The sequence below is a fragment of the Molothrus ater genome, chromosome 1 (assembly GCF_012460135.2).
Source record: "Molothrus ater isolate BHLD 08-10-18 breed brown headed cowbird chromosome 1, BPBGC_Mater_1.1, whole genome shotgun sequence".
Lineage (NCBI taxonomy): Eukaryota > Metazoa > Chordata > Aves > Passeriformes > Icteridae > Molothrus > Molothrus ater.
In genome coordinates, this window is record NC_050478.2 from 4,775,950 (window position 1) to 4,802,492 (window position 26,543).

At 45.8% G+C, this 26,543-nt stretch overlaps 1 protein-coding gene across 1 annotated transcript in view; it reads right to left on the bottom strand.

Annotated features, from left to right (window-relative positions):
- Nucleotides 1-26,543, bottom strand: part of PLCD1 (phospholipase C delta 1) — a 48,259-nt gene that overhangs the window by 10,196 nt on the left and 11,520 nt on the right. The window contains 6 exon segments of the mRNA XM_036378684.2: nucleotides 6,729-6,878; nucleotides 7,896-8,040; nucleotides 9,887-10,088; nucleotides 11,263-11,491; nucleotides 15,206-15,335; nucleotides 20,106-20,334. Coding sequence (XP_036234577.1) covers nucleotides 6,729-6,878; nucleotides 7,896-8,040; nucleotides 9,887-10,088; nucleotides 11,263-11,491; nucleotides 15,206-15,335; nucleotides 20,106-20,334 — 1,085 coding nt within the window.

The following is a 26,543-nucleotide window of genomic DNA, read 5'->3' on the forward strand; positions in this document are numbered from 1 at the left end:
GGGAAAGGTGACTGGGGGTGATCTCCAGGTGTGTGGGTTATGCCTTAAAATCAAGAGCACCACTAGGCCTGGCAGCTTCCAGGAACAGGAGATTTGCTGCCACCTGGATGTGTTTGGTACTCCTGGCTTTGGAGGGTACAAGTTATTCCAGAAAAATCTTGGAATTAGGCAGTACAGCCCCTCAGTCTGTGTAGCACATTCCCCTTTCCTCAGCAACACCCTATATTTACCTTTTCTGCAACAGTAAAAGCAACAAAACCCCACCACATTCAAATGACAGGACTGTGAAAAACCAAGAATCTTTTATGAAACAACACAGGCATTTTTAAAGGACACCATTCCCTCTTTGCACCCTTTGTGGGTTCAAACAAATTGCATCCCATCTTTACAGAGACCAGCCCCACTCCTCACCACCTGGCAAAGCTGTGGATGAAGCTGGGCTTAAGCAGAAATCCAACACTGGCCCCTGAGGCAGCAGCTGAGAGCATTTTTATTCAGCTATAAATGAGCTGTTTACAGTGGGGCACTTTCCCTGTCACTCAAAAGCTGCACTGCAAGGAGCACTCAGAGCACAGCAATATCCTCCTCCCATCCCCACCCCATCCTCCCAGGCAGGGCTGTGCTCTGCTTCTCCACATCCATGGCTGGGAGATGAGCTGGCTCAGCTTCAGAGCCTGACTTCAGCCTGCTGCTCTCATGTCCCTTCCCACCCTCCTGCCTCAACACCCAGCTCTACTCTGTTCTTCCACCACAAAATCCAGTTCTGGGTGAGCTTTTAGGCTCTGCTCAGCACTTGGGATGGACAAGCCTGGAAGGATTGCACTGGGGACAGTAAGGATTGATGCCTCAGGTTTTAGCTTTTCTATTTTTCAGATTCTGTGCTGCTTTAGTGTGTGGGTCTGGGCTTCACATCAGGGCATGCTGAGCTCTGTGCACAGAGCAGGGAGACAAAACAATTCCTGCTCCAGCTGGGCACCAAGGACAAATGATCCAAATCTCAGCCCAAGAGCACAAACCCCGTGGGCTGGAGAGAGAAAAACAAGCAGGGTGGGACTGCAGGGGCTAAAGCTGGAATGGGACAATGAACTGCAAGATGCAAATGGAGCAGAACTGATCCCAGGGAGAGAGCCCGGGAGCGCTGGTGCATTTTGGGGCCATTTTGGTTCATCTTGGGTGCAGCCCTGGCTGGGCTCTTGTGCTGCCCAAGGTGCATCCATGGAGGCCTTTGAATAAATCCCTGCTTTATTCTTTAGCTCTGTCCAGCCTCTGTTCTAGGGCAGCCTGCACAAGGCATCAGGAGAGGCTGAGAGCAGCCCCTCTTGTCCCCTGCAGGCTGCAGATACCATCCTGGCATTTAATGTTTTATCTGTCTCTGCTTTCTAATGTCCCACAAGAAATGTTACTGCCTCCCCTCACAGCTCAGCAGTGGAGAACTAAGGATAAGGTATTTGGGTCAGCCCACTTGATTCTTAATTACCAGCAGGTAATTAAGCTTTTTAAATCTTGTCAAGCCTCTGAAGGGGGGAAATGATGCCTTAAGTTTTAGCTTTCATATTTTTCAGATTCTGTGTTGCTTTAGTGTGTAGTTCTGAGCTTCATATCAGGGGATGGTGAGCTCTCTGCACAAAGTAGGGAGACAAAACAATTCCTTCTCTAGCTGGAGACCAAGGACAACCAATACAAGTTTCAGGCCCTAGAGCAGAAACAATGTGAACTGAAGAGAGAAAACAAGAAAGATGGGACTTATAATCTGAAGCTGTAATTGGACAATTAACTCCAATATGCAAATGGACCAGAACCTATAAAAGTGTGAGACCTTGTGAGCAGTCATCCATTTTGTGACCATTTTGGTTCACTTTGGGCTGGGCTCTTGTGCTGCCCAAGGTGGATCCATTGAGGCCTTTTAATAAATACCTCATTTACTCTTTAGCTCTGTGTAGCCTCTGTTCTAGGTCAGCCTTCTCATTCAGCCTGCACAGCAAGTGGGAGGTGCAATTGCTGGCACAGACCAACCCTACATGGCTGAAGAGCATCACAAGGGAAGGGACAGCAACACAGCCTCCACTGTGTCTCCTCACCACAAGCCATTCCAGGGCTGCCAGCAGCAGGTCCTCAGTGTGCTGTTTATCCTATCTAGCCTCTGGTTCCTCTGGGAAACCTTGGATAGGGTGCAGATGCTCCCCATGGGCACAGGACACTGCTCCTAAGCTTACAAGGGAGAGCAGGCCATGTGCCACCTAACTCAGAGGAGATCCATTTACTTATTTGTCAGAAGAAAGGGTGAGACTCACCCCAAAGAGAGGCATTTTCACCCCCATCTCCTGCAAAAGGTGCTATCCTGTAGTAGCATTGCAGTGACTCCCCCCCTGCAGAGGAAGCCAAGTCCTAAATGTGAGAGTTTATCTTCTTTCCTGAGGTTTTAAATAAGCTGATATAGACAGTCACAAACACACACCTGCCCTTGGCTCCATCTCTCCTGGTTCCCCTTCATGTGATATTAAGTATTTCTAGCCCGAGGCAAAACACACTCAGCTCATCAGTTCAGCTCTGCTGAGCAGATCCCTTGTCTTAGGAGGAAGCAATAGCTGAAATACTCAATAAATGTTCTCCAAGTAGACCATAAAGCCATTCCAGCTGTCTGTGGGAAGCCCAAGGTGGAGTACAACCTCAGGAAGGGCTACAAGGACATTGGACTCCACTGAGAACACACAGTGGAGTGGCTGCTGGAACAGATGCAGCTCTTGCCCTATAAATGGCATTCCTCAGTCCTCCTGAAGTGGAGCTCATCTGCTCTCCCACTTCTTCCACTGCACACTGAACAAGCTCAGCTCTGCAGGTGAAATGGTTCTGACAACACTGGGATATGGAAACCATCTTAAAGGAAAGCACTGATTTTATCAGAAGCAGCAGAGCTGTAATGAGCAGAGGATTTTAAAAGATCTGCATGCACAGGTTTATCCCACCTGAAATCTTCCTGTCCCTAGGAGCACCCTGAGAGCCACAGCAAGGTCTGAGCTCCAGTTTTCACCTCAGTGGGAATGGAGGATTTGTAAAGTGATCCATCTCAACAAACTTTCTGTGGCTTCAACACCTCCTTTAGAGTCAACAGAGAAAACCAAACACTCCCAGGGTGTGATTCCTCCTCTGTTTGGACAAACACTGGAGGAGGAGGAGGAGGTGGACCACACCTCCAGCTCCTGGGACTGTTTCTCCAAAGGAGCCCAGAGTGAAGTGCTCAGGTACATGGATACACAGGGTCAGCACTGCCTCCTGACATCCCACCCTGAGGATGAGGATGAGAGGAATGGTGGATTTGTCTTTACAAAAAGCTGTAGGTCTGCTGGTAGATAAAACCAGCACTAGGAGTTTAAAAAAACAATGGGAAGGATTCCACTGATTGATGAATGGAAAAAGATATTTGCTTTTACAAATAAACTTTAGGTTTGCTGATAAATGAAATTAGACATTGAAAGATGAAAGGAACAATGAAGAAGAAAAAACCCTAAATTCCATAAGAATTAAAAATTAAAAGGGAGGGTTATACATTAGAGGGGAATCTCTGGTATCAGGTGTTTTGGATGGACCTCTCAAGTACCTCAGCCAATGGGGAAAGAGAAGGGAAATGTGGCTGGGAAATTGGGATAAAAAGGAGGCTGCATCCTCCAAAAATTTGAGAGATCCCAGAGGAATGCTCCATGGCCTCTCCCTTTATTCAAATAAAGTAAAAGGACTCCTCTGTCTCCTTTTTGGACATAAACCTCTGGTGTTTGTGGATTAATTTTCCTAACAAGGATATCCACCTCTGCAGACTTCTGGAAGCTGTGAGGAATAACATATTCCCATTCCTGAGGAGAATCAGATGCACTAACTGGTGTGACATCTCCATCTGTGCATGTCCTTCAGCTGCAAACTGAAGTGAGTGGCACCAGAGGATGAAGAGAGTCTCCAGGAAAAGGGGAAGAAACACATTACTGAAGGAGGGTTTGGAATATTGAAGGAAACTCAGCTGAAGAATTTCAGGCAAGAAGATTCACTGCAGACAAGACTGACACAAGCTGGGCTTCAGGTCCATCTGTATATCTCTGGAGAAACAGAGATGTGCAGATGGACCTGAAGCCACATTGGCACAAAATGTGTGGGTAATGCCCAAAGCCACTGTCCTCATGAACAAGGAATTCCAGGAACAAAGGACTGTAGGGGTTTCAGACCCCTGGATACACTGAATAGTTCCAACAGTGGGAGAAGTATTCAGCCTCATTTTAAGACTGTGACTGCAGCACTTCTAGCTGGGATGTAGGGACGGGGCCAAGGGGCCCTGGCACACTCCTGGCAGGGTTGGGACAGAAGGGCAAGAGCCCACCAGCATCTCCTCCCTCCAGCCCTGGCGCTGCCTGGAGCCTTTGTGTGTTTTTTCACGTAATTCACTACTGGGGCCTGAAGACAGCAGCTTGGGGGAGGTATTCAGACAATCTGTGTAGCCCAACACTGCGCCTGGATGGAGCCGAATAAATCAGATTCCTGCCCCGGGCTGGGCTGTGGTGTGAATCGTTAGCACCAATCCAAACCGTGTCAATCTTCCTTTAATTACTAACCTTGCCCTGCTGACACAATCGGCAGCAATCCTTCGACTGTTTGTGTTTACAGCCTCCAGCCCTTAGCCCAGTGGAAGATCCCACCCTTTTCCTGATAAAAAAAATACCTTGTTATGCCTGGTTTCCTCCTGTCAACAAGGGAGGGAAAAGCCAAGAGCTTCCTGGTTTGTTGGTTTGTTTGTTTTTCCCTCATGTTTCAGTTTCAATGTATTTTACACCAAAAAAAATCAGCATTTCAGCCCTTTGCACTGTCCTACTTCACACAGCAGGAAGGCAGAGGAAAAGTACCAGAAGGAAAAGGATAGGTGTTGCAACATTGGCAATTTTTCTGTGTTTAAACTAAATGCATCAATCCCTGCAATGGAGCAGATCAGCCCAAATCCATCCCCTAGGGCAGATCTGGGCATTGTGTTCAGCTAGGGCCAAGTGTCTTTTTGGTAATCAAAATCAGTTTAGATGAGCACAGGCATGGAAAAAGCATCTTTGGGAAGTTGGGGTCATCCCCTTCCACTCACAAATCACACATTGCTTTGCTTGGTGTTTCTCCTTTCTCTCCTCCTACCATTGCCATCAGCTGAAAAGCCATCAGCACTTTTCCTGATCCTGCACCAGGATAAATAACAAGTCAGGAGGGGACACTGAAGATGTATTTTTCCAACTCAGTGAGAGCCTGCAAAGATTGATCTCTGTGCTGGGAGTGTCCTCACCCTGGGAGAGTCACTTCTCCCAGTGGAGGCACCTTGTCTGTGCCAGAGCCAAGGTCCTGCTGAAGCAGCAGCAGTAAAAATTACAATTCATCCTAATTTATTGCCCTGGTGCTTAGGGACCAGCCCAGAGCAGCTTCCCTCTGTGCCAGGAATTGTATCAAACAAGGCATGACACTCCTAAACAAAAGGGGAAAGTCAGAAAGAGAAAGGAGATAAAGGAAGAGGGAGAACTAATATAGAAGATATTCTGAGTGGATTGTTTTCCTCTCTTTTCTCCCCTGCTGACTGCCAGCTTTATCTCACCCACAAACTCCTTCCAGCTCTGACTAGGCATGTTCATCCAAGTTCTGGAGAATGAGCAAAGAAATGCAATTTAAAGGGAGCTGCAGCTAACTCTGCAGGAGTCTGTTTCTGCAAAGTGCTAAGAAAAACAGAAAGAAAGGCAGGAAGGCAGGAAGGAAGAGAAAGACAAGAAAGAAAGACAGAAAGAAAGAAAGAAAAAGAAAGACAGAAAGAAAGAAAAGAAAGAAAAGAAAGAAAGAAAGAAAGAGAGAAAGAGAGAAAGAGAGAAAGAGAGAAAGAGAGAAAGAGAGAAAGAAAGAAAGAAAGAAAGAAAGAAAGAAAGAAAGAAAGAAAGAAAGAAAGAAAGAAAGAAAGAGAGAGAGAAAGAAAGAAAGAAAGAAAGAGAGAGAGAGAGAAAGAAAGAAAGAAAGAGAGAGAGAGAGAAAGAAAGAAAGAAAGAGAGAGAGAGAAAGAAAGAAAGAAAAAGAAAGAAAGAAAGAAAGAAAGAAAGAAAGAAAGAAAGAAAGAAAGAAAGAAAGAAAGAAAGAAAGAAAGAAAGAAAGAAAGAAAGAAAGAAAGAAAGAAAGAAAGAAAGAAAGAAAGAAAGAAAGAAAGAAAGAAAGAAAGAAAGAAAGAAAGAAAGAAAGAAAGAAAGAAAGAAAGAAAGAAAGAAAGAAAGCACAAACCACATGGGTGGAAATAGATTAATGTTTCCTTTTGGCTCCTGTTTTGGAGACATATTTTCCATATCAAGATTCCATTTCCATTTTTTTTCTGTCAGCCAATGATTTATAGTGGTGAACCACTGTTGAGTGCTGTGTATCTCTTTCCTCTTGCAAGGCCAGGGCTCAGCTCCCAGCCTGTCAGCTGCAGGGAATATTTTACTCCTGGGAATAAAAGGGGAATCTCTAGGCAGACTCCTGCTTCCCTTTTTCCTCCATGGACATCTCCATCCCCACCAACCCAGGCCATTCCCAGTGGCTCCCCCAGGACACTCTCAATGGCAGGACACTTTGTTTTTAATGCACTTCAGGCTCCTTGCAGTGGTTTTCCCCTTGAGTTTTGAGCTTTGCACTCAGCAAGAAGAAAAACTTCCCCTCTTGTCCAACCCTGAGAAGGCAGAAAGTGCTGGAGTGGCCTTGCTTACCTCAGGGGAGGGGAACTGGGATTTGTTTCCATCGACTGGGGCGACCAAGAGCATGTCCTGCAGGATGGTGGTCATGTGCTGGGCCATGACCTTCTGCTGCTCCACGCTGCAGTGGTTCTCCAGGGAGATGATGACAGGGTATGGTGAGGTCTGGAACAGCAACACAGCAACACACACCATCAGTGAACTCTGTGCTTTCACCAGTCTACAGGAACTGGTATGAACCCCAGTGCTGCTGTCTCTGGGAGGGAGTGTGTCAAGAGGAGGGCAAGGATTTGTTTAAAATGGAATAATGGAATTTGTTAAAGTAGTTACTCAGATCTGTGCTGATGCCTTCCAGAGATGATGGTCCAATGGAGAAGGCACCAGGATGGCTCAGGATTACCTCTCACAGACCTTCTGGGGCACTCCCTGTGCCTCCATTCTCCACTTGCACTGTGGGCCAGAGCACCTTCCTACCCACCTTCAGAGGGGACTGGGAAGGGGGTTTGAAATCCCAGGGCTTGCTCAAACCCTTAAGTGATATCAATCCTTGCTTCATTCCTGCATAGGCCTGACCTGGTTCCCTGTGCCCCCCAGGTCATTTTGTGTGCTGAAGGCATTGTCATTATTGTCACTGTCACTCCTTTATGGCCCCAAACAAAATTGGGCACCAGCTCCCCAGTGCACTGAAGGAAAACAACAGAGTCCAGTGAGTCTGGACAGACCTAAGATTTTCTGAAGCCTGCTGCCATACAAGAATCCAGCCCTGTTCACCCATTTTAATGCAGAATAAATCCAGTCCTTCACATCCAAAACATGCACATGGGTTCCTCTAAACAAGAAACAGACCCTGAGACATCAAAGCCACACAAATCATAGGCTTGCTGGCGTTTCCCACCAGGTATGCACAAGATGATAAGCATCATTTTCATTGTAGAGGGGTCCAGGATGCAGCTGTGCTGGCACAGGTTCAAACTCATCCTCAGATGGTGCTCTCCCTGTCCAGCAACCCCCAGGCATGGATCTCTGCAGGAAGCAGAGCATGGATGCTCAGACAGAAGGAGCAGGAATTTCTCTTGTCCCCATGAGGTGAAGCTGTCATTGCTTCTGCTCTTTGCTGGGGGGGAAGAGCTGTACTGCCAGTCCTGGGTTGTACAACATGAGAAAAAAGTCCCTCATCCTTACTTGGAATGCATAGTTCTTGATGGCCTTAATGACATCACTGAAGAGGATCTTGGAGGTGAGGGTGTAGCCGTGATAAATGACGGGCTCTGAGTTGGGGCCGTCCCAGCAATCCAGCTCCACACAGCGACAGCCTTTGGTCAGGGCTCTGGAAACAAAGAAGGGACTGGTTGGGTTCTACACCTTCTGCTCCATCTCCAAGTGAGGCTACATCAGGCACAGCCACTGCCTGGGAAGACTGGAAGGAAGTTCGGGAGCAAGGGAGAAGAAAGGAGCTTGGAAAAGCAGGAAAGCAGATAAAGGATGGGATCAGGTGGAGTCGGTGTCAGCAAGGAGAGGACAGAAGGATCTGAGAAATAAGGTACTGAAAGTTCAAGGTAGAATTATCCAAAGAATAAGACATAGTGAGTGTCAGATAAGAAAGGACACTGATTACTGTGCCCCAAGCCTTTCCCCAAAGATGGTGAAGAGAAGAGAAAATCAAGAGAGGCTGCAGTGGAAGAATGACAGTCAGCCTTAGAAGCCAGGTCACAAAGTTTAGATGATGTGATTTCTTCATCTAGATTGGATATCACATGAAGGATGAATCCTCAGAGCTGGGAGAAAGGGAGGGAGCTATAGGACCTCCACCACAGCAGAGGAGACTGCTGAGGGACAGTGTCCTAAACCAAGTCTACAGACTGAATTTCCATGTGAAATTCCTACCTCTACATATCCATACTTTCATTTCAATTTATTTTCAAATGTAGATTCCTCCCCCATCTATCTAGGAGTTGATCTCGTCTCTTTTACAGTAATTCCCTAAACATTTCAGATCACACAATTCCTCTAACTCATTGCAATAGAATCACAGAATGGTTTGGGTTAGAAGGGACCTTAAAGATCATCCAGCTCCAATCCCCTGCCATGGGAAGGGACAGAGCCCTGTCCAACCTGGCCTTGAACACTTCCAGGGATGGAGCATCCACAGCATCTCTGGGAAACCTGTTCCAGAATAATGGGATTTTTTTTTTTTTGGTACAACCCAAACATACATCTATAATTTTAAGACTGTGTAAGATGAATTCAAAGAGCTACTGAGAAGCAACCTGTGCCAGATTTCACTCTCAACACTTTTGACCTTGTGACTTTGGTCAGGTTGCTCCTGAGAATGAGATAAGTCATAAACAAAGGCAGAACTGCAGCCATTGACTGGCTCATAAGGAAACACTGTCTCACCTGATAAAAACAAGCAGTGATGTCTTGTGGGTGTGCAAATTACTAAAGGTCACTGCACCCATCTGGCCATGAGACATCAGATGCTGTTAAAGGCAGACACAGGCCACACCTAAAGCTCTAAACAACACCTAAAGCTCAGTGCAGGGGTGCTGTGGGAATATCTGAGATGATAAAAAGGCACCAGGTGTAAGTTCTGCTGATCACTTCCCCTGCTCATATCCCACCTCTTTTTTTTTTTTTTTTTTTGATTGCTCCAACGAGGACTCTCCAAAATACACCCCAGCATGGTTGTGGGGACAGTTCCTGCCATGGACCTGTCCCAAAAGGCAGCACAGAATATAAGTACCATGACACTATGCATCATTTTGGCTTCTCCCAGACCTGCAGCCCTATCCCAGGAGGAATCTTTTCATCTTGTAAGCTCCTTGCACTCTCTTGTGCCATATTTTGGGGAATGCAACACCGCCTCATCATCATGCTTAGAGAACACCAGGCCAGAGGGCTGTAATCCAGCCTCCAGTGACTGCAGATATTTTATACTGCTTCCAAATGTAGTAATTATACATCTGCACTCAGGTGGACACCAGATGAGACTCAGGTCAAAGAGCTGTGACAAGGAGCTGGTTTGGAAACAGCTCACCCTGGAAACATGGGCCAGCCCCTATTACCTGGTCTGGTGGGAGACTGCTTCTTGATCCCTTGCATCCATCAGCATCATGTCTTCCGAAAGAAAGAGGATAACCTCCCCAACAGACACAAACACACACTCTCTTTACCTGATATAGGCCTCTGTGCTGCTTGGCCCTGTGATCTGGTCTTCCATGAGATAGGTGTTGTGTGAGGATGACACCAAGTAGTGGCTGAGAGGTTGGGTCATGTCCTGGTAAACTTTCCTGTGGGAGGGGTTGAATATGTTCCCCTCATCTGACAGCAGGTACATCAGGAAACCATCCTTGGTCATGGCATTGCCCCTCTTGGCTGTCAGACAAACAGACAGAAAACCCCACAGTGAAAATGAGACGCCACCAGGTAACACTGCCACCTTCACCACGGTGCCTCTGCCCTCCAGAAGACCCCAGAGGCAACATGTGCTCCCCAGGCATTCAGTGAAAGCAAAGACATGGATGCTCTCCAGGCAAGGATGGCACCTTCAGCTGCCTGAAAATGCTTTTAAAGCCCTTCCCAAGCACAGCTTATGTGGCTTTTTATGACACTTTACTTGTCCTTGATAACATCTTAAAAGTGTCAAAGACAGACCTTACCTCATCTGTCTCCAGAGATTTACAGCATGAAAATCTCTGTTTGAGCATTTCAAGGTTTCTTTGCACCAACCCAGAGAAGCTGTCAGATGTCTAAACACAGCCAGATAAATCCTGTCTAGATTATCCAATGAAATACATGATTTGCAAAGAGGAAATACAAAATTACTCCCCATTTTGAGGGACTGAACTAGATCTCAGCCTAATCCTAAAGCCTGACAGTTGCAAAGCCTTGTCCCTCTCCTGAAGGAAGAGCAGGATAGTGGAAAACCAGCCCATGATTCTGAGTTGGCTCTTGGAACCCATCCTCCAAGGTGCTCCAGACTGATGATTCACCCACAGTCTGAGCAGACAGACAGTTCAGTGTCTGCCTCCTAGACAGCTGTCACCTCCTTGGCCTCTACTCAGAGATCCCATCTGCAGATGGCTTTACAGGTGCCCACCATCAAGGACATCTGCCTCCACTCCAGCTTCTGGAGAACACAAATATTGCTCCATTCTCAGCCTTGAAAAGGCACATGAGGTCTTTTGGCATCTGAGTCTTTCCCTCAGGATTTTCATCATCCTCTAGTCAAACCTGTATCAATCCCTCTCCTGCTGTTCAGTGCACCCAAAATAAAATTGAAGAGAGAGATTTCCCAGCCTCTCCTCTGCCCTCCTCTCCTAGAGATGCTAGGAGAGGAGAGCAGAGGAGAGGCTGGGAAATCTCTCTCTTCAATTTTATTTTAATAACTAATATTCTAATGCTCCCCTAGGAGAGAGTGGTTTTTTAGAAGCAGCTGTGGGGAGAAAATAATGCAACGACTGCAGGAAAAAAAAGCAACAGCAATGCAATTCATAATACATCAAAAAAGCAAGATTTTGAAGCAAACCAGACAGGGTTTTCAACCTACCTCTTTCGTTGGGCTCATATCTCTGAATTAAGGCAGGGGCAGCAATAACAGCATCTTCTTCCTGCTGCACCTCATAGAGAAACCTCACCAGGTTCTGGCAGGACATGAACCCCTCTGGGTCCGAGTACATTTGGAAGATGCTGTCTATTTCTTTCCTCTCTGTCAGTATCTTGTAAAATTCCTCTATCTCATCATCCTCCAGAGCCTCTGTTTTGGACTTGTCACAGTGCTGTAAACGTAGAGGGGAGAAGGAGTGAAAACCTTCTTTCCTTCTGGCATAGGCCAGCCGTAATCTGCACCAGGGCTACACAACGCAGAACACAAAATAATTGCAAAGAGTTACTGGCCAGCCAGTGAGGAGCACGTGGTCCATGACAATGGTTCTCATTGACAAGGCCAAGAGTCATGAAAATTACAGTTATTAGCATTTATACATTGTCAGTGAGCTCAGAGGCACCAGCCTCGAGTTCCAGCACTTGGTGGGCTTCAGTCAGGACAGCTCAAAATAATCCAAGCACAAATCAAGGGTCAAAAGAATCTTAATCTAAGGGGGAACAAAGGGAAACAATTAACTCTGTTCATTAATGATAGAGAGTATAGCCAAAAGTCCAGGAAGTGAAAAGAACCTTTCCTTTGACCTTAGTGGCTCAAGAGGCTGTCAAGACTCACAGCAGGGCTGTTTGCAAAGATGGCATCAAAAACAACTAAAAACCCTCACAACTCCTAAATGTGCATGTTTAGGTATGAAAAAAATCCACCTCTCCATGGAAATTTTCCATTCTCATCCAAAACCTGCCACGTAACAAAATCCCCACGGATTTCAAATCAGATATAATCTCCTCACAAGGAACTGTAATTCAGATTTTCCATCTTCCTCTGGGGTTTGAACTTTTCCAGTAGATACCATCTGTGACAGAGCACCACAGCCAAGGACTTGATTGACCATGAAAGGTGGGGAGCTTGAGATATACATGTCAATGTCTCCATCAAGGACACAGCTTTCCCAATAACAAGTTGTTCTAGTTTATTTTAAATACTCCCAAGTTCAATTTTTCATCAGAAACAACTTTTTTTTTTCTCCTGTGGCAAATCCTGATATTAATTTTGTTGTTTGTTCCTAGCAGAATTCTTCAGCTTGTCAAACCAGAGGAATTAAATTGCTTTCTATCTTTGATCCCCTGTGACAGAGCTATTTTCCTGGTTTTTATGATGAAAATGCCTGTCTTAGTTTAACCAGTAATCACACTAATCTCAGCCTAGCCCTGCCAGTGATCTCAGCAATGGCCACAGTGGCTTTGGCAGTGTCCCAAGATGGTAAGGAGGGACTTTCATCCCCTGCAAATCTTTCACTATCTGTTTAAGGAGCGCATATAAAACCAAAGAACATTCTCATGATGCCTAGCATTTCACAAACTGAAGTGACAGAAAAAAAGAGTTCAACTTGTCCTGACTTCAGAACCTGCTGGGTAGAAGCTACGGGCTCATCGCAGGGATGGGACAACCTGTGACATGTTCAGTACTACAAACACCTCCAAAATAGGTTTGAGAGTCCAAGAACTGCCTTTTCCTCACTGCTTTCCATGTCTATGATCCTGCTCTGTGGCTCTGGCAGATCCCTCAAGCTAAGCTGAGCATGATGCTTAGCAACTGCAAAAGGAATATAAAGAGGGAAAGCAGCTGGTGGAGACAGCAGGGATGTTGTGAATTACAAATGTTCTTTTATTTAAGACATGACAGGGAAAATGACAAGATATTCCTCCTAGAAAACTGGCATTTTAAGTGGTGTGCCTGGGGAAGTTTATTCATTAGTTGCCATTAAAGGCAACTAATGAAATGATGAAACCAGGACAATAGCACTGGCACCAGAGTCAAACTCCAGGACAGATCAGATGCTCAGTATGAAAGTGGGTTCCTTCTGCTTTGGCTACAAGAGGTCCAAATTAGAGAATCTCAACCCAAAATACTGTGTTTTACCTCCCATGTATGCATCACAAGCCATGAGTCCTGAATGACCCTTGGCCTGCCAGCAAAAACACCTTTCTGATGCATCAGAATGAATATTCAGGTTGAAATGAAGTGAGCAATGACAGCAGCTTGGCATCATTTCTGGTTCATTGCAATATGTTCGACTCCAGTGTCTCAAACCTGGATGTGTACACAGAGTCATGTGAGGAAAGGCAAAACTAATGTGAGAACATGCAGCCCTCACCTGAGCCCCTGATCACCCTTCCTTCCTGTGACTAAATGAAGAAAAACTCTCTGAGACAGAAAAGATCACCCTTTAATAGGCTGTAATGCCCCAGCCCATCTAGGATGAGGCAGGATGCAAACTGAATATGTAATTGCTTTAAGAGCAAGACAGACCCTTCCTGGAGGCAAATCAGCCCTCAGGAGATCTGAATTAACCTCCAAAGTGCCCCTCTTCCCACGGGCTATACAGGAAACTTTAAAATTACTTGCTTAATGATGGTACTTCAACTAACTCCCTGCATTTCCATGGGTTGAATCAAGGTTTAGCAATTACTTGGAGTCCTTAAGCAAAAAGGATTAATTTCATCAAGATTCCTCTCCTAGAGCTCCCTTGTAACTATTGGGACAGCAGAAGAGGTTCATTAAATAAGAGGAGACTGTGCCTCTAAAATAAAAAAAAAAAGGAAAATTAAAAAAAAAAAAAGGTGATTTTTTCAGATTGTTGATGTGTGAAGATGTGGAAATGATTCTTCTCCCATATGTGAGATGTATCCTTTGGGATGAGGAGATTCACACCCTGCTCCCTACTGGCTTCACCTGCACAGACTGCAAAGGAAGTGTTGGCAGCTCCTTCCAGTGGAGACATGCAGCTCAACCAGTGGATTCCCAGCCTTATTTCCACTCTTCCAGGACCTTCCTGGGAATGGGAATGGGAATGGGATCCACCAGCCAGAGCAGGCAACAACTGGAATATTTTGTGAGCTGAAATTCTTTAATTTGCTGATGACCTTCCCCCTGATTCCTGAGGAATTACCAGAGAGATGTGTAAAAAGCAAAGACAAGGAAACTTTGACCTCCTTTGGGGGAAGGCTGCCTGCTCACATGGAGGAGCAGGAGAACTCCTGCCTGGTGCCCAAAACCACCCACATGTTTACCACTGATCAGAAAAAACCATTTCTGAAACTGCACACACATTAATTCAAATCCTGCTTCAGACAGGATGGAAGTTTGGAAATTATCCAGATGTTTTATCTCACCTCAGCAGAATGGATTCTCTAGAGAGAAACCCAAAGCTTAACAACTGAGAAATTTTCATCCCTTTCTTATCTTCTGATGGGCTCAGCCAGCAAGCTGAATCTTGAGAATTTACAAGTGTACATCCCTGACCAGATTAAATATGCCTTGGGAGTATTAAATCAATCAGACTAGTCCAGGCTTGGGTGCAATGTTGTGTATCTATCATGAATCTGGAAAGGTTTTTTTCTTAATTTGCACTTCATTCTTTTTGTTTGTTTGTTTGTTTATACCTGTCACTTTGCACCCCCCTCCTCTGAGAATGTGAGGATCTGGGTTCACAATTGTAACCAAACAAAATTCAGCCAGACTTAGGCACTGACATGCAGCTGTGGCACACAAAACTCCTGAGACCCCTGGGACCTTCAACTTTGTTTCCCTTTTTCTTGTATTATCCATGTTTGCATCTCATTTTCTGCTTCGTGGCAAAATTAGGCATTGATTATGAATAAAGATCTTAACACACCCTCATCAAAAGCATTGTGCTGGCCTAACTCAGTGGGAATCAATTATTCTGGGCAACAAATTACTGAGCATCAAAACCTGAGAGTCCTTCCTTGGTACAAGAAAAGAAACCAGGAGTTCACTTTAGGTGAGGTCTCCAAGCCGTTAAGCTGAAAGCTGTGGGACACCCTGACCTCAGCCAAGAGCAAACCCTTTTTCTGCTTGCTCCCATTACCTGGAAAATCTTCTTGGCATGGTAGTCATCCACTTCAATGTTCACTTCTTTCAGGAAGTCTTTGAGCTCTTTCAGGCTCATCTTGTTGTCTTTGTTTTTGTCAGCTTTGCGCAGGCAGGTGTGAATCCAGCTGCAGGGGGATGTAAGGAAACCTTTCCAGGTCAGTGCCTAGCCTGAGCACCTAAATACCTTCTGCTGCACATGGTAGGGGGGAAGTCCTCTTCTAAAGGCTCTGAGCCACCTCTCCAGCTGCTGTAAAATCAGTGTGGGCCCCTTGAGCAGCCGCCACCACCTCACCTCCTGCTCCCACAGAGCACAATGGCGCCTTGGCAGGAGGAAAACGTGCTGTGATACAACTGATGGGGACCTGGGAGAAGCTTTTCACCATCTGGCCAAGGCTGGAGCAGCTCTCTTTACCCTGTAGGAGTTCTTGGCCACAGCCAGAAACAGTTTGATTTCTCTTTTATGACAGAAAGTACATTCTGCTCCAGACGGTTAAAAGGGGATAAAGGAAAGAATGAAAAGAGCTCCCAAGAGAAGCTTGGTAAACTCATTGCCATGGATCTGCTCAATATTCAGTGTGTCATGGTGAACACTGAACTCCAAGAGAATGATCAATAATAATTTTTGAACTCACCTTCAGCACATTTTTAGGGATTTCTACCAATATCTCCTAAGAATTTGTTGTGAGTGGAATCAAAGCAAACTTCGTGGGTCTTGCCTTCTTCCCCTGATGAAATGCACGGGGTCTGTTACTGTGCTGTACTATGATATGTTCATAACAGCTTGGGTTTTAATCACTTTAGTGTATCTGTGGATCAGGAGTAACTGCTATAAGAATGATCTTCTTAATGTGATGTCAGATATTTTGAACTGAGACTTCCATTTTCTTTCAGTCTCTAAAATCATGTTAGACAGCTGAGACACACTGCAGTTTTAAACACCAAAAAACCCCCTGCTTTTTGCATCATGGAACTGTCTGTCTAATTTGTTTTACTGTCAAATAAGAAAGGTCATCCAGAAAAAGATCTACTTTTCAACAGGAAAAAAAAATGATCAAAGTAAGAATTTGATCTCCAATAATAACCTTCCATGTCTCACATAGGAAACAATGCTTCCAAATTCCAGAAAAACTTCCAAAAAAATGCCCAATCTGAATGTTAATCAGAGTAAAGCTCAGGATCAGCAAAACCAGCTGAGGCATATAGTGCTGTAACATTTAAACTGGGCCTTTCAAAATGACCCCAGAAAAGGGCATTAACAGCCTTAGGGGCTGTAAACATAACCCTGAAACAGTGTTTGCCAGAGCTACCCCTGCACTGAAGTATTTCCTAGTGATGGAGATATGTGTAAACTGTTAGTGAGTATTGTTTGTCTCGTGGAAAGCTGAACTTTCTGACTTTAAAAATCTTGGCAGGTGCTAAGCAATGACCTCACCCCACATCCGTCTCAGCCTGGTAATATTAATATTCCTCTTCTTTAGACATGGAAACCAAAATAAAGAGAGGCTGCATTTCCCAAGGACACTCCAGAGCCCTGAACCAGGGTCTGATTCTTCCCAGAAAGCCCAGTTTGAGTCATGAAGCTCCCATGAGCAGAGGATGCTGTGCTGGGAGCACCTCACACCCACCCCGGGGTGCAGAACACCCCCTCCACCAGCTCTGCTCCAGACAGGGTCTGTCAGACTGCCACCAGACTGTCACACTGTCACCCTGCTGCCACCCACTCACACCTGACCCTGCACCTCAGGTCCTCTTCCCAGCCTTCCCTAAAAACAACAGGCAGGAGGAAAACCCAGCTGTGGTGAGCCAAGAGGAAATCCAGTCTGCCACAGCCAGAGGTGAGCAGTAGGGGTGGATAGAAACTACTCTTTTGTGCATAGAAACTACTGGTTTTGTGCTGACCACTGCAAAAAACCCACATTTCTTTAAGAGTCTGCATCATTTCCTCTGATAATGGGCACCCAGAGGTCATGCATGTACCCAAAGTCCTCTCTGGAAGGCAAAATGTGGGCAGTAAATGCATCTGCAAAAGAGTATGCCTAGGTCCTACCTGTTAATGGAGGATGTTTTTCTCTTAGATGCCTTCCCAGGAGGCTGAGAAATGCAGGAGGGAAATCAGAGAGCCCAGGAAAAGCCCAGGCACACACAGTGGGTCCTCCTGCTGCAAGGGCAAGCAGCAAAGAGAGAAAAAGGAGAGTACAGACAACTGAGATCTCAGTGAATAGCAGCATTCTGAGCCCAAAATACCCAAACTCCCCATCCATCTGCATCCCCTCAGCTTTGGGAGAGCTTGGAGGAGCTGGATGAACAAAACACTCGCACTGGAAGTCCTCTCATCTGGTACAAACACCATTTTTCAGCCCTGGCTGTGGCTCTTCCTTTCACCTGGTGCCCCTCTGTGGGTCTGAGTGCACTGGACAGCAGCTGCTCCCATTTCTGTGGGAAAGCTTCTCCCATTTTTGTGTGCATCCAGGGAGAGCCTCTGATTTTTAAAGGCTGTGCCAGCTCCAGGGCTACCAGCTTTCTCTCAGTTTCAGTCATCTCTCTTTGGTTTCTATCTGGCAGATATCCCATGAGTGTGCTCAGAACAGAAATGCTGCAGAACTTCTGGTAATTGCTTTCAAACCAGAAGAAAAGCTCACACATAAACCCCAGAACCAAACCAGACAGTGCCACCCTGCTCAAATGAAAAGTCCTCTGTATTTGCTGGTCTAAAGTCTTCCCTGCACACATACCTGCAATATTTGCTAAACTACCCATGCCAGCCTGCTGCAAGGTTGAATCTGAGGCTTATTAAAACAGAACTCTGTATATAAGAACATCAGACATGCTCATCAAGCATGTGGGAGTTTTATCTGTGTAGGAATACAGGACTGGAAAAATACATAAGACACTGATTCCAGTCCCTTCTAGCACAGGCAACTCCACTGAATTCCAAACTGAACGAGCCCCATCTGAAACTAGCAGAGTTTTTGCTTTCAATCCTTGTTTTCAAAAACTTGCACATTCCTTACTTGTTTTGCAAGGGGTTTGAGAGGCTGACAACGATACCCTGCAAGGCAATTCTCCAGTCATGGGGGACAGGCAGGGGACACAACACTTCTCATGCCCTGACTCTTCCCCTTCTGTCCTCACAGATGCTGAGAACACTCCATGAGGTTTAAGGAAGTTCTGAGCAAGCCCACGCTGCCAAGCAAACCCAGTGAAGGCAGACTAAATTTAAAATCCGAGGCTTTAATTAAACATCATCAAATTTCAAATGAGAAATCATGCTGTTCTGTAATTCCAGGTTACGTTAAATGGCCTGAGACAAGCCCAGATTGGAAGCCAGCACTGCACAGTAATTACTCTTCCAGAAATATGGTTTGCCTACCCACCCTATTTAGCTTCAATTCTGCTTTCCAAAGACAGAAAGGCACTTTTCCATGCTGGAAATTTACAGCTTTCTTCCTTTGCAAATGTCATTGTTATTTTTCCCCCCTTAAAAAAATCTTTTCTCTTCTTACAGGCAAATTTTTTAGCAATATATTTAACTTGATATGCTCCAGGGACAACTTTCTGTAGCCCAGATTTTCCCCTACACACTGTGGGGTGGCTGAGGAGTGACCTTACAGCCCAGAGCTTGCAAAACCATCCAAAAAAAGACACTCACAATGCAGGAGATAAACAGGACATCCCAGGCACATCAGAATTAATGGAGTCTGATTCCTTTAAGTGAACAGCACTGTGGCTGTGAAAATGCTTCTCAGACTTCAGAGAATCCACAGAAGAGTAATGCCTGATGAAAGCTCAGCATTTATGCACCATCTCCTTCTCCATCAGTGCATTATTACCCAGCAGAGAACTCACGTGGAGTGAAGACTTAACTGAGGGCAGCATTCCTGGTGCCTTCTGAGATTTGAGCTCCAGCTTTGTGATTTTTCCCAGCTGAGGATTTTGCATCTCCCCTCCTCTCTGATGTTTGCTGTCAAACAGGCCATGAAGCCCAAACAGCCTTCTGCCCCCAAGAGTGGTATCTCTTTTCCTCTCTGATAGCTGAGTATCTACCTTGGGAAGCTTAAAGGAACCTAATATTTTACCATTACTGTGGCTCTGTCAAATCAGGGTGAAATCAGCCAACAGCTTCAGATGTCAGGGTCAGAGTCTCAGACACACAGGGACTGAAGAAAATCCATCCAAAAAACTGCACCCACAGACATCCTCTCCTTATACATGAGACCTCTGTTTGCAAAGCAACTTATTGAGTGAAATGCAGCCTCAGGGAGAATTCCCTGTGAATTCAGCAGAGCCAGGATTTCACCCAATAACCACCCTCTCTCCATTTCATAATGAATTCACTCTCCTTTCCTGCTCTGTGCCTTTTCCTTTCTGCTCTCTGCATTGTCACCAGAGCAACTGCAGATTTTTCAGGGCAAAACTTCCTCCCGTGCTGAGGCTAATAAGGAGTAATTTCACTCAAGTCAGTGGAGCTACCCTGGAGTAAATTTGGCAGTGAGAAGAAGAGAATCAGTTCCCTCTCCTTGTATTACTGAGAAACACGGTAAACAGTGAGGGCTTTTCATGCCTTGCCAAGAAGTGCCTGTCCTGGAGTTTACTGCATTGCAAGTGAAACAGACCCCTGAAGAACACAAAAAAATAATGATTGTTTTATCTGGAGCTCCATGAAAGAGGGAATTCTTTGCTTAAGGAGCCACATTAAGCCTGACTCCACTCTTGCTGGTATCATTGTAAAACAGGGGGGAAAAGCACTGGAAACCAGGGAGCTTGCCTGGGTGCAAAATCAATGCAAGAGTAAACCCAGAATAGGGAAAAAAGGAGGTTAGTCTACTATCCCCACCCACATGGAAAGACAAGTGCATCTTTGTCCATGATTAATCACTTTATAAGGCAAAGGATACTGTTGGAGTTTCTGTTTCTGGTTCATGGAGTTGCTGTGGGCTATGATTTTCCCAAGGCCAGCAATCCAGTGGTTGGCATCATCCTCTGAGCTCGCAATGAGGTCCAGGTTTTTCCTCTGGTCTTTGAAGATGATGGAAAAGCAGCGATACTCTGGGACATCCTTGGCGTATTTTTCCATCCCTTCTGTTTTATGGCCTGACCTCACATCCCGGATATCTTCAATGGAGACTGTGGAAAGAAAGCAGAGCCTGCTGTCAGCAGGGGTTCAGACAGCCTTATCTCTACTTGGTGAGGGATATTAAAAAATTACTCTTTCTCCTTTTCCTGAAGCCTCTGGAGGTTCCTTTCCTCTCCCCCACCTCCCCAAGCTTTGGTACTAAAAAAACCTCAACTCAAAAGGGCTAGAAAGAGCAAGAAATATCAAAAAGAAAACCTCTTTCTTCATGTTCTTTATTTAATAAAGAAACAGAATATGCCATAGGTGCCATGCTGTGATGTCCTCTTTACGAGACACAAATCAGGGCCAAGAGTTTGGTTCCAAGTCCTTGGAGCATCCCTTGACTCATTGCCCCTGAGAATGGGGAGAGTGGAGCTGTGCCTCCCTGTGAACATCACCCCACAGGAAAATCCTAAAAGCACTGAATGGTTGGGGTTGGAAGGGACCTTAAAGACCATCCCGTTCCAAACCCCTGAAATGGACAGAAATGCCTTCCATGAGATCAGGTTGCTCCAAGCCCCATCCAGCTGGCCCTGAACAATTCCAGGGATGAGAAGTCCACATTCTCTCTGGGCAAAATAAGAAATGACTTCAATAAGAGGAGGGTAAAGAATAAAACTGTCCTTCTTTAGGTGGCAAAAATAATGAGAAGGTAAAAGTGAAGATCCCATCTGTTCCTCTCAGTCACAGTAGTGCAAATTAAGGAGGCAAAGACCAAAGCTTCAGAGCAGTCTGGTGTCACCCATACTCCATCCTAACCCCTGTCAAGGGTAGAATTTACCCTCCTTGCTGTAAGAAATCAAAACACTGTTTTCAAGATCATCCTTCCCCACTTCCATCTCTGCTCTTCAGCTGGCGGAAATGAGCCCTGAAGTTGCTCCAAGTTTGCAAAATGCACACACAAGGCAATCCAGAAGGAGCAGTGCATGAAGAGACTTTTATTAAACAAATACAAGTGACAGAGACAGCCTTAAAATGCTGTTGAGAGCAATCAGAGCCCTCAAACTGGGCTGAAATCAGGTGAGCTCCCAGCAGCACCCACAGCCTCTTTTTGTCTTTCATGGGTCACTTCATACATCCACACAACACTGGCACAGGTTTCCCCGAGTTGTGGATGCCCCATCCCTGGAAGTGTTCAAGGCCTTGTTAGATGGGGCTTGGAGCAACCTGGTCTGGAGCTTTGCTAAAAAGCAGTTCATGAGTATGAAATACCCCCAAAGTTTGGCTGAATAGGAGAAACTTGTCTTTAAGCATCCATTTCACCATTAAAATGCCCAGTTTATTCAAAGTCAACACTGTAGAAAGACCCAACTCAGTATCCACCTGCACATTTTTGGTATGGCTGCCTTGGGATTATTCAAAATTCATCAGATGCTCATTAGAGGTTTGAAAACTTTCCTTGTTTTCCCAGAGCGGTCATGATAATGCTCAGCTGCTGGGGGAAAAAAAACCTGCAAAAAACCATCCAAAATTCCAGTCCTCAAAAATCAGTGACTTTCCAAAAGCAACACTTAACATTAGCTTCAAGTTCTCACCAGATGTTGGGGTGGTCAAACACCCTCCACAGCACTGTGCTGGTTTGGTTCCTATACAAGAACACACCAGGAGCTCCCTGGAGCTGGCAAAGCTCTTCCCTGACAATTATGAGCTGTTATCTCTGTGTGGTCTCTGATTATCACTTTGTAAAGGCCAACAGTTGATCAGCTGAGGGGAGGGGAGGAAAAGGTTGGGTTGGGATGGGCTGCTGTGGAATTATGTTATCTGGCCAATTTACCTCTGAGTGAAAGTTTATGGGTTTGAGTACTAGAACCAGCTTAAAGAGAAAAAAAGGCTGCAATTCCCCCACAGCTGAGCCTTCCTGGTGATCTTGCCCTTTAACCAGGACATTAATCAAATTATAGAGGTTGTGCCTAAGGTGGAACTTCATCTTTAATGTAAAGCATCTTATTATGTTTGGCCAGATTCAGTTCCATCAAGAAGTCTAAAGTTTAGTAAGGTTTCTTTTGTAGCCAGTGGGAAATAAAGCAGCTTTTGGAACACAGCTGTTCTGTCCTATTCAAGCAAAAATTTCAGGGTAAGATAAGTTATACCCTTAACCCATGGCTACAGTGGACCCTTGACCAGAAAGGAAGTGCAAGCTGGGCATCTCATATGCAAACTGTCCTTAAATGTGGGATTCTCCTCCTCTCCAGATCTCCTCTGCTTATGGCAGTGAAGTGGAAGGATCATCCTGTTATTCCTCCCCACCTGCCAGCTGCTCACCACTGCTTGGCTCACAAGAGTTACTGTCCTGCAGAATGGCTCCTCAGTCTGCTTGTGCAATCAGTCCCTAAACTTCGGGTTGGCAACAGCCTCCTGTTTCCAAGACCAGAAAATCTGATGTTAAATATTGGAAATTTAGAATGGATTCTTTGGAAACCATTACATGGCTGCATGAATCCACTGGAAAAGAGAGCTGTGTGGGAGGAAAAAAAAGATTGAAAACCTGTGTCTGGAAGGGCTGCCTTGATCTTTTCAGAGGATGATGGAGATAAAAGACCTCCTCAGTACAGAAAGGGTACAAGGAAGGCTGAAGAGCACGACTGGGGTCTATTGTAGTCACACAAGAGAGAAGGAGAGAAACTATCACCACAGGAACTGTTAAAAAGCAGGGTAAGGAAGGACACTTTTTATAGCTTTCCATAGCTTGGTTGTGTGTACTGTTTTCATCTATCAATAAAAAAGCTGAAGCCAAAGGACTCAGCCCAAGCCATCTGCTAAAGTTATCTCTTTTCTGGAAAATCTTAACCCAGCATGAGTACTTTATCAGCTGCTCCCAGGCAGTGACTGTACTCTATTAGGAGTCCCAAACTGTGTGTTCAGCTGAGCTATCTGCAAGGAGAAATCAAAAATAACTGGGGCACAGAGATGTTTCACAGCAGAGGAACACTCCCAGCAAACAGCCATCAATCACAGCTCCCTGCAGCCTCCCTGCTCCTTCCCCATCACGCCACAGTGGGGAGATAACCACAAGCAGAAGAGAATTTGGAAAGTTTGCATCTACTTCGGAGTGTTTGCGTCTGCTGAAGAGGTGGTTTGTAGAGAGCCCAAAGCACGATGCACAGCACAAGGAAGCCTGTGTTCCTCCCGACCTCCAGACACCAACTCACACAGGTTACATCCTGGTCAGCCCTCCTGGCTGCTCTGGATGCTGCTCAGACAGCCAGAGGCTCCCCACTGACACGGACGTACAGCAGCCTTCCCTGGAGCCAGCGGAATTCCTCCTGTCTGATCTACTCTCAGGGAGATGTTGAGAAATTTCTTTCTAGCCCTCTTTTCAGTTTTCATCACTGGCTCCTGCTCTTGTGCTTCTCCCTTGCTGATTTTCAGCCCAGCACCCTTCTCCTCTTTCACCCCTGGCATCAGCAGGCAGGGATGACTCAGGCCCTCAGGATTCTTTTGACAGCCCATGGTATTTTCAAGCAACCAATATGTAAATTTTGGGTATCTCTCCTGATTTGGATTTCTCTCCTCATGGCTTTCAAGGAGCTGGGTGTTACATTTGCAAACTCATCTCTTCCTGCAGAAGGAACACCTCTTAAAGGAAATCAGCTGGATAATCTTTAGGGTCCCTTCCAACCCAAGAAACTCTGTGATTCTGGTGTAGAAGAGCCAGAAGGATGAGCCTGACAACATTCCTAATGATGAAAGCACTTGTCAGAGAGGAGCCCTGGCCTCTCCATCTCTTCTCTCATCACTGCTCCACAACTGAAATGTCCAGACCGTGCTGGGAGCATGAACAGTAAACTCTTTGCTAATCCTGAGGAATAGAGGGAAAGGAGGTACAAAGGCAGACAACAATCCCTTTGTTTTCCTCCTGCTTGATAGGCCTTTGAGATGAGACATTTTGTCAACAGTATTTGTCAAGAGAGAAAGTAAGAAACTGAACCTGCACCTCCTGCAAACTACTGAGCATGTGAGGGACAAGGACTGGCAGGTGCTTCTCCTTTCTTGTGCCTTTGCTGATGAAGTGGGAGAGGAGGGTCACTGTATGGGCACTGCCAAAACAGCCTCCCTTGAGTTAGTCCAAGAAGAGCTCCTCAGATCCCTTCCTTACCCCACCCCTGTCAGTAGCAGGCTATTTGTGCCATGTGGCACTCTGTCACACTGAATTACTCCATCCCACTCTAACTGGCTCAGTAAGTCACTTCTGTTTACTGTCAAGAAATGCAGATGAGAAACGTGCTCAGCCCTACAGAGCCTGCACACCATCCTGCACCGTCTGCAGAGAGGCCAGACCCTCACCAGCTGCACCTCAGCTCAGCATCTTGTGAGGAGCAGATGAAAGCTGACCCCAGGACCATCCTGCAGAGACACCCCTTGGATTTCACACCACCTGAGTGTGTCCCATGTGCTGCTCCTTGCTCTGGCTTCACCCCAGGAGGAGCCTCTCAGAATCTCTGCTGCTCAGAGTGACTCTGAGACACGTACAAGCTTCTTTTTCCCCGCCAGCCAGTCGAAGAAGGAGTCAGGACTTTTCTGTTCTCGTTCTCAAGGTTGTTTATTTGCTGTTATCTATAACATTCTTTCTCCAACCCACCACAGGTCTGTCCAGCAGGTTGGGTTGAGGCACACTGCCCGTCCTTGGGGTGGTGTTATCTTTTATTCTAAAAACTACCTGTACATTATTTACCATAACTTCCCAATACCTATCACCTATGTTAGACAGTCTGTCTCTAAACCAATCTAAAAGTGCCAACATCACCCAGAAGATGGAGGCTAGGAAGAAGGAGAAGGACTGGACACGCCCAAATTCCTCCATCTTGGGACCCCGAGCCCCCATTCTAAAAACCCCAAAAATCTATTTTTTCACCCCGTGATAAATTCACTATCATTCTACTTAAACTTTCTTGACTTGTAATTCTTCATATAAAGGTTGGGAATTGTTTTTTCCAAGGGCTAAATCAAAGGCACAGGGGTCTTGGGCTCTGTGTCAAGGTCCCTGAGCCCCCTGGGCAGGGGCTGGAGCCATCCAGGGCAGCCAGAGGGATTTCCTGGGTTCTGACAAGAGCTGTTCAGCTGATTTTGCTGTCACCAGAGGTGGCTGATGCTAATGGCCACACACAGCTGGGATCAGGACCTGCAGCTGGGATCAGGACCTTTGCAACCAGCAGGAGCTGGAGCACTGTCAGCCCCCTGGGCTGGGAATACCAAAGGCCACCCATCACCTCCATCCCTGAGGGACACTTTAACTCCATGGCTAGGGGTGGGTTCAGCGTGAGACCTGCTGTGCCATGCCCTGTGGCAATGTTCCTCACTCAGGGCTCACCAAACGTGGGGGTGTTCACAGGGGTCCCAGGATGAGGGAAGAGATGAGAATCCTGACTCCATGTTTCAGAAGGCTGATTTATTATTTTATGATATATGTTATATTAAAATAAAATGATATATTAAAATTATACTGAAAGAATAGAAGAAAGGAATTCATCAGAAGGCTAGTAAGGAATAGAAAGAATGGAATGATAAAATCCTGTGACTGCTCACAGCCTCGACACAGGTGGCTGTCATTGGTCATCAAGTAAAAACAATTTCACATGCTGGGTAAACAATTCTCCAGATCACATTCCAAAGCAGCAAAACATGGAGAAGCTGAAGCTTCTCAGCTTCTCAGAAGAAAAGATCCTAATGAAAGGATTTTTCATAAAATATGTCTGTGACAGTGCCCTCCCAGCCATGCCTGCATTGCTCTTTCATCTCCCTGTGTGTGAATTATGGCAGGTCCCAGCTGCTGATTCCTCATCCATTCCCTTCTCCCCTCCACAGGCATGCTCAGCAGGTTGCTCTGACTCGAGATCTGCTGCACAGCAGTCTGCCCTCACTGCTGGTGTGTGTTTACCAGCTGGCAACCAGTGATGCAATGCACATGCAATTTTACAGGTCGTTTGGAAGTACTCTTTCATATAAGGCCTTCACCCAGCCTTTCAGTCTGCCCATCATGACTTGGAGCACTGGAGCAAAGAGAGTGATCTCTATTTACATTCCTTCCACACAACCAGGGCCCTGCAAACTGTTTTGGTGACTGGTTCCTACCTGCCCTGCCATCACAGCACCGCTAAATTTGGATCTGAGGCTCTCAACACTTCTGCCTTTGCATTTAACATATGCTAGGGAGAATTAGGTCAATATTTGCCAGCCTGTGATGAAAACTGTCCCAGCGATGCCCGCGGTGGCCTGATTGAAA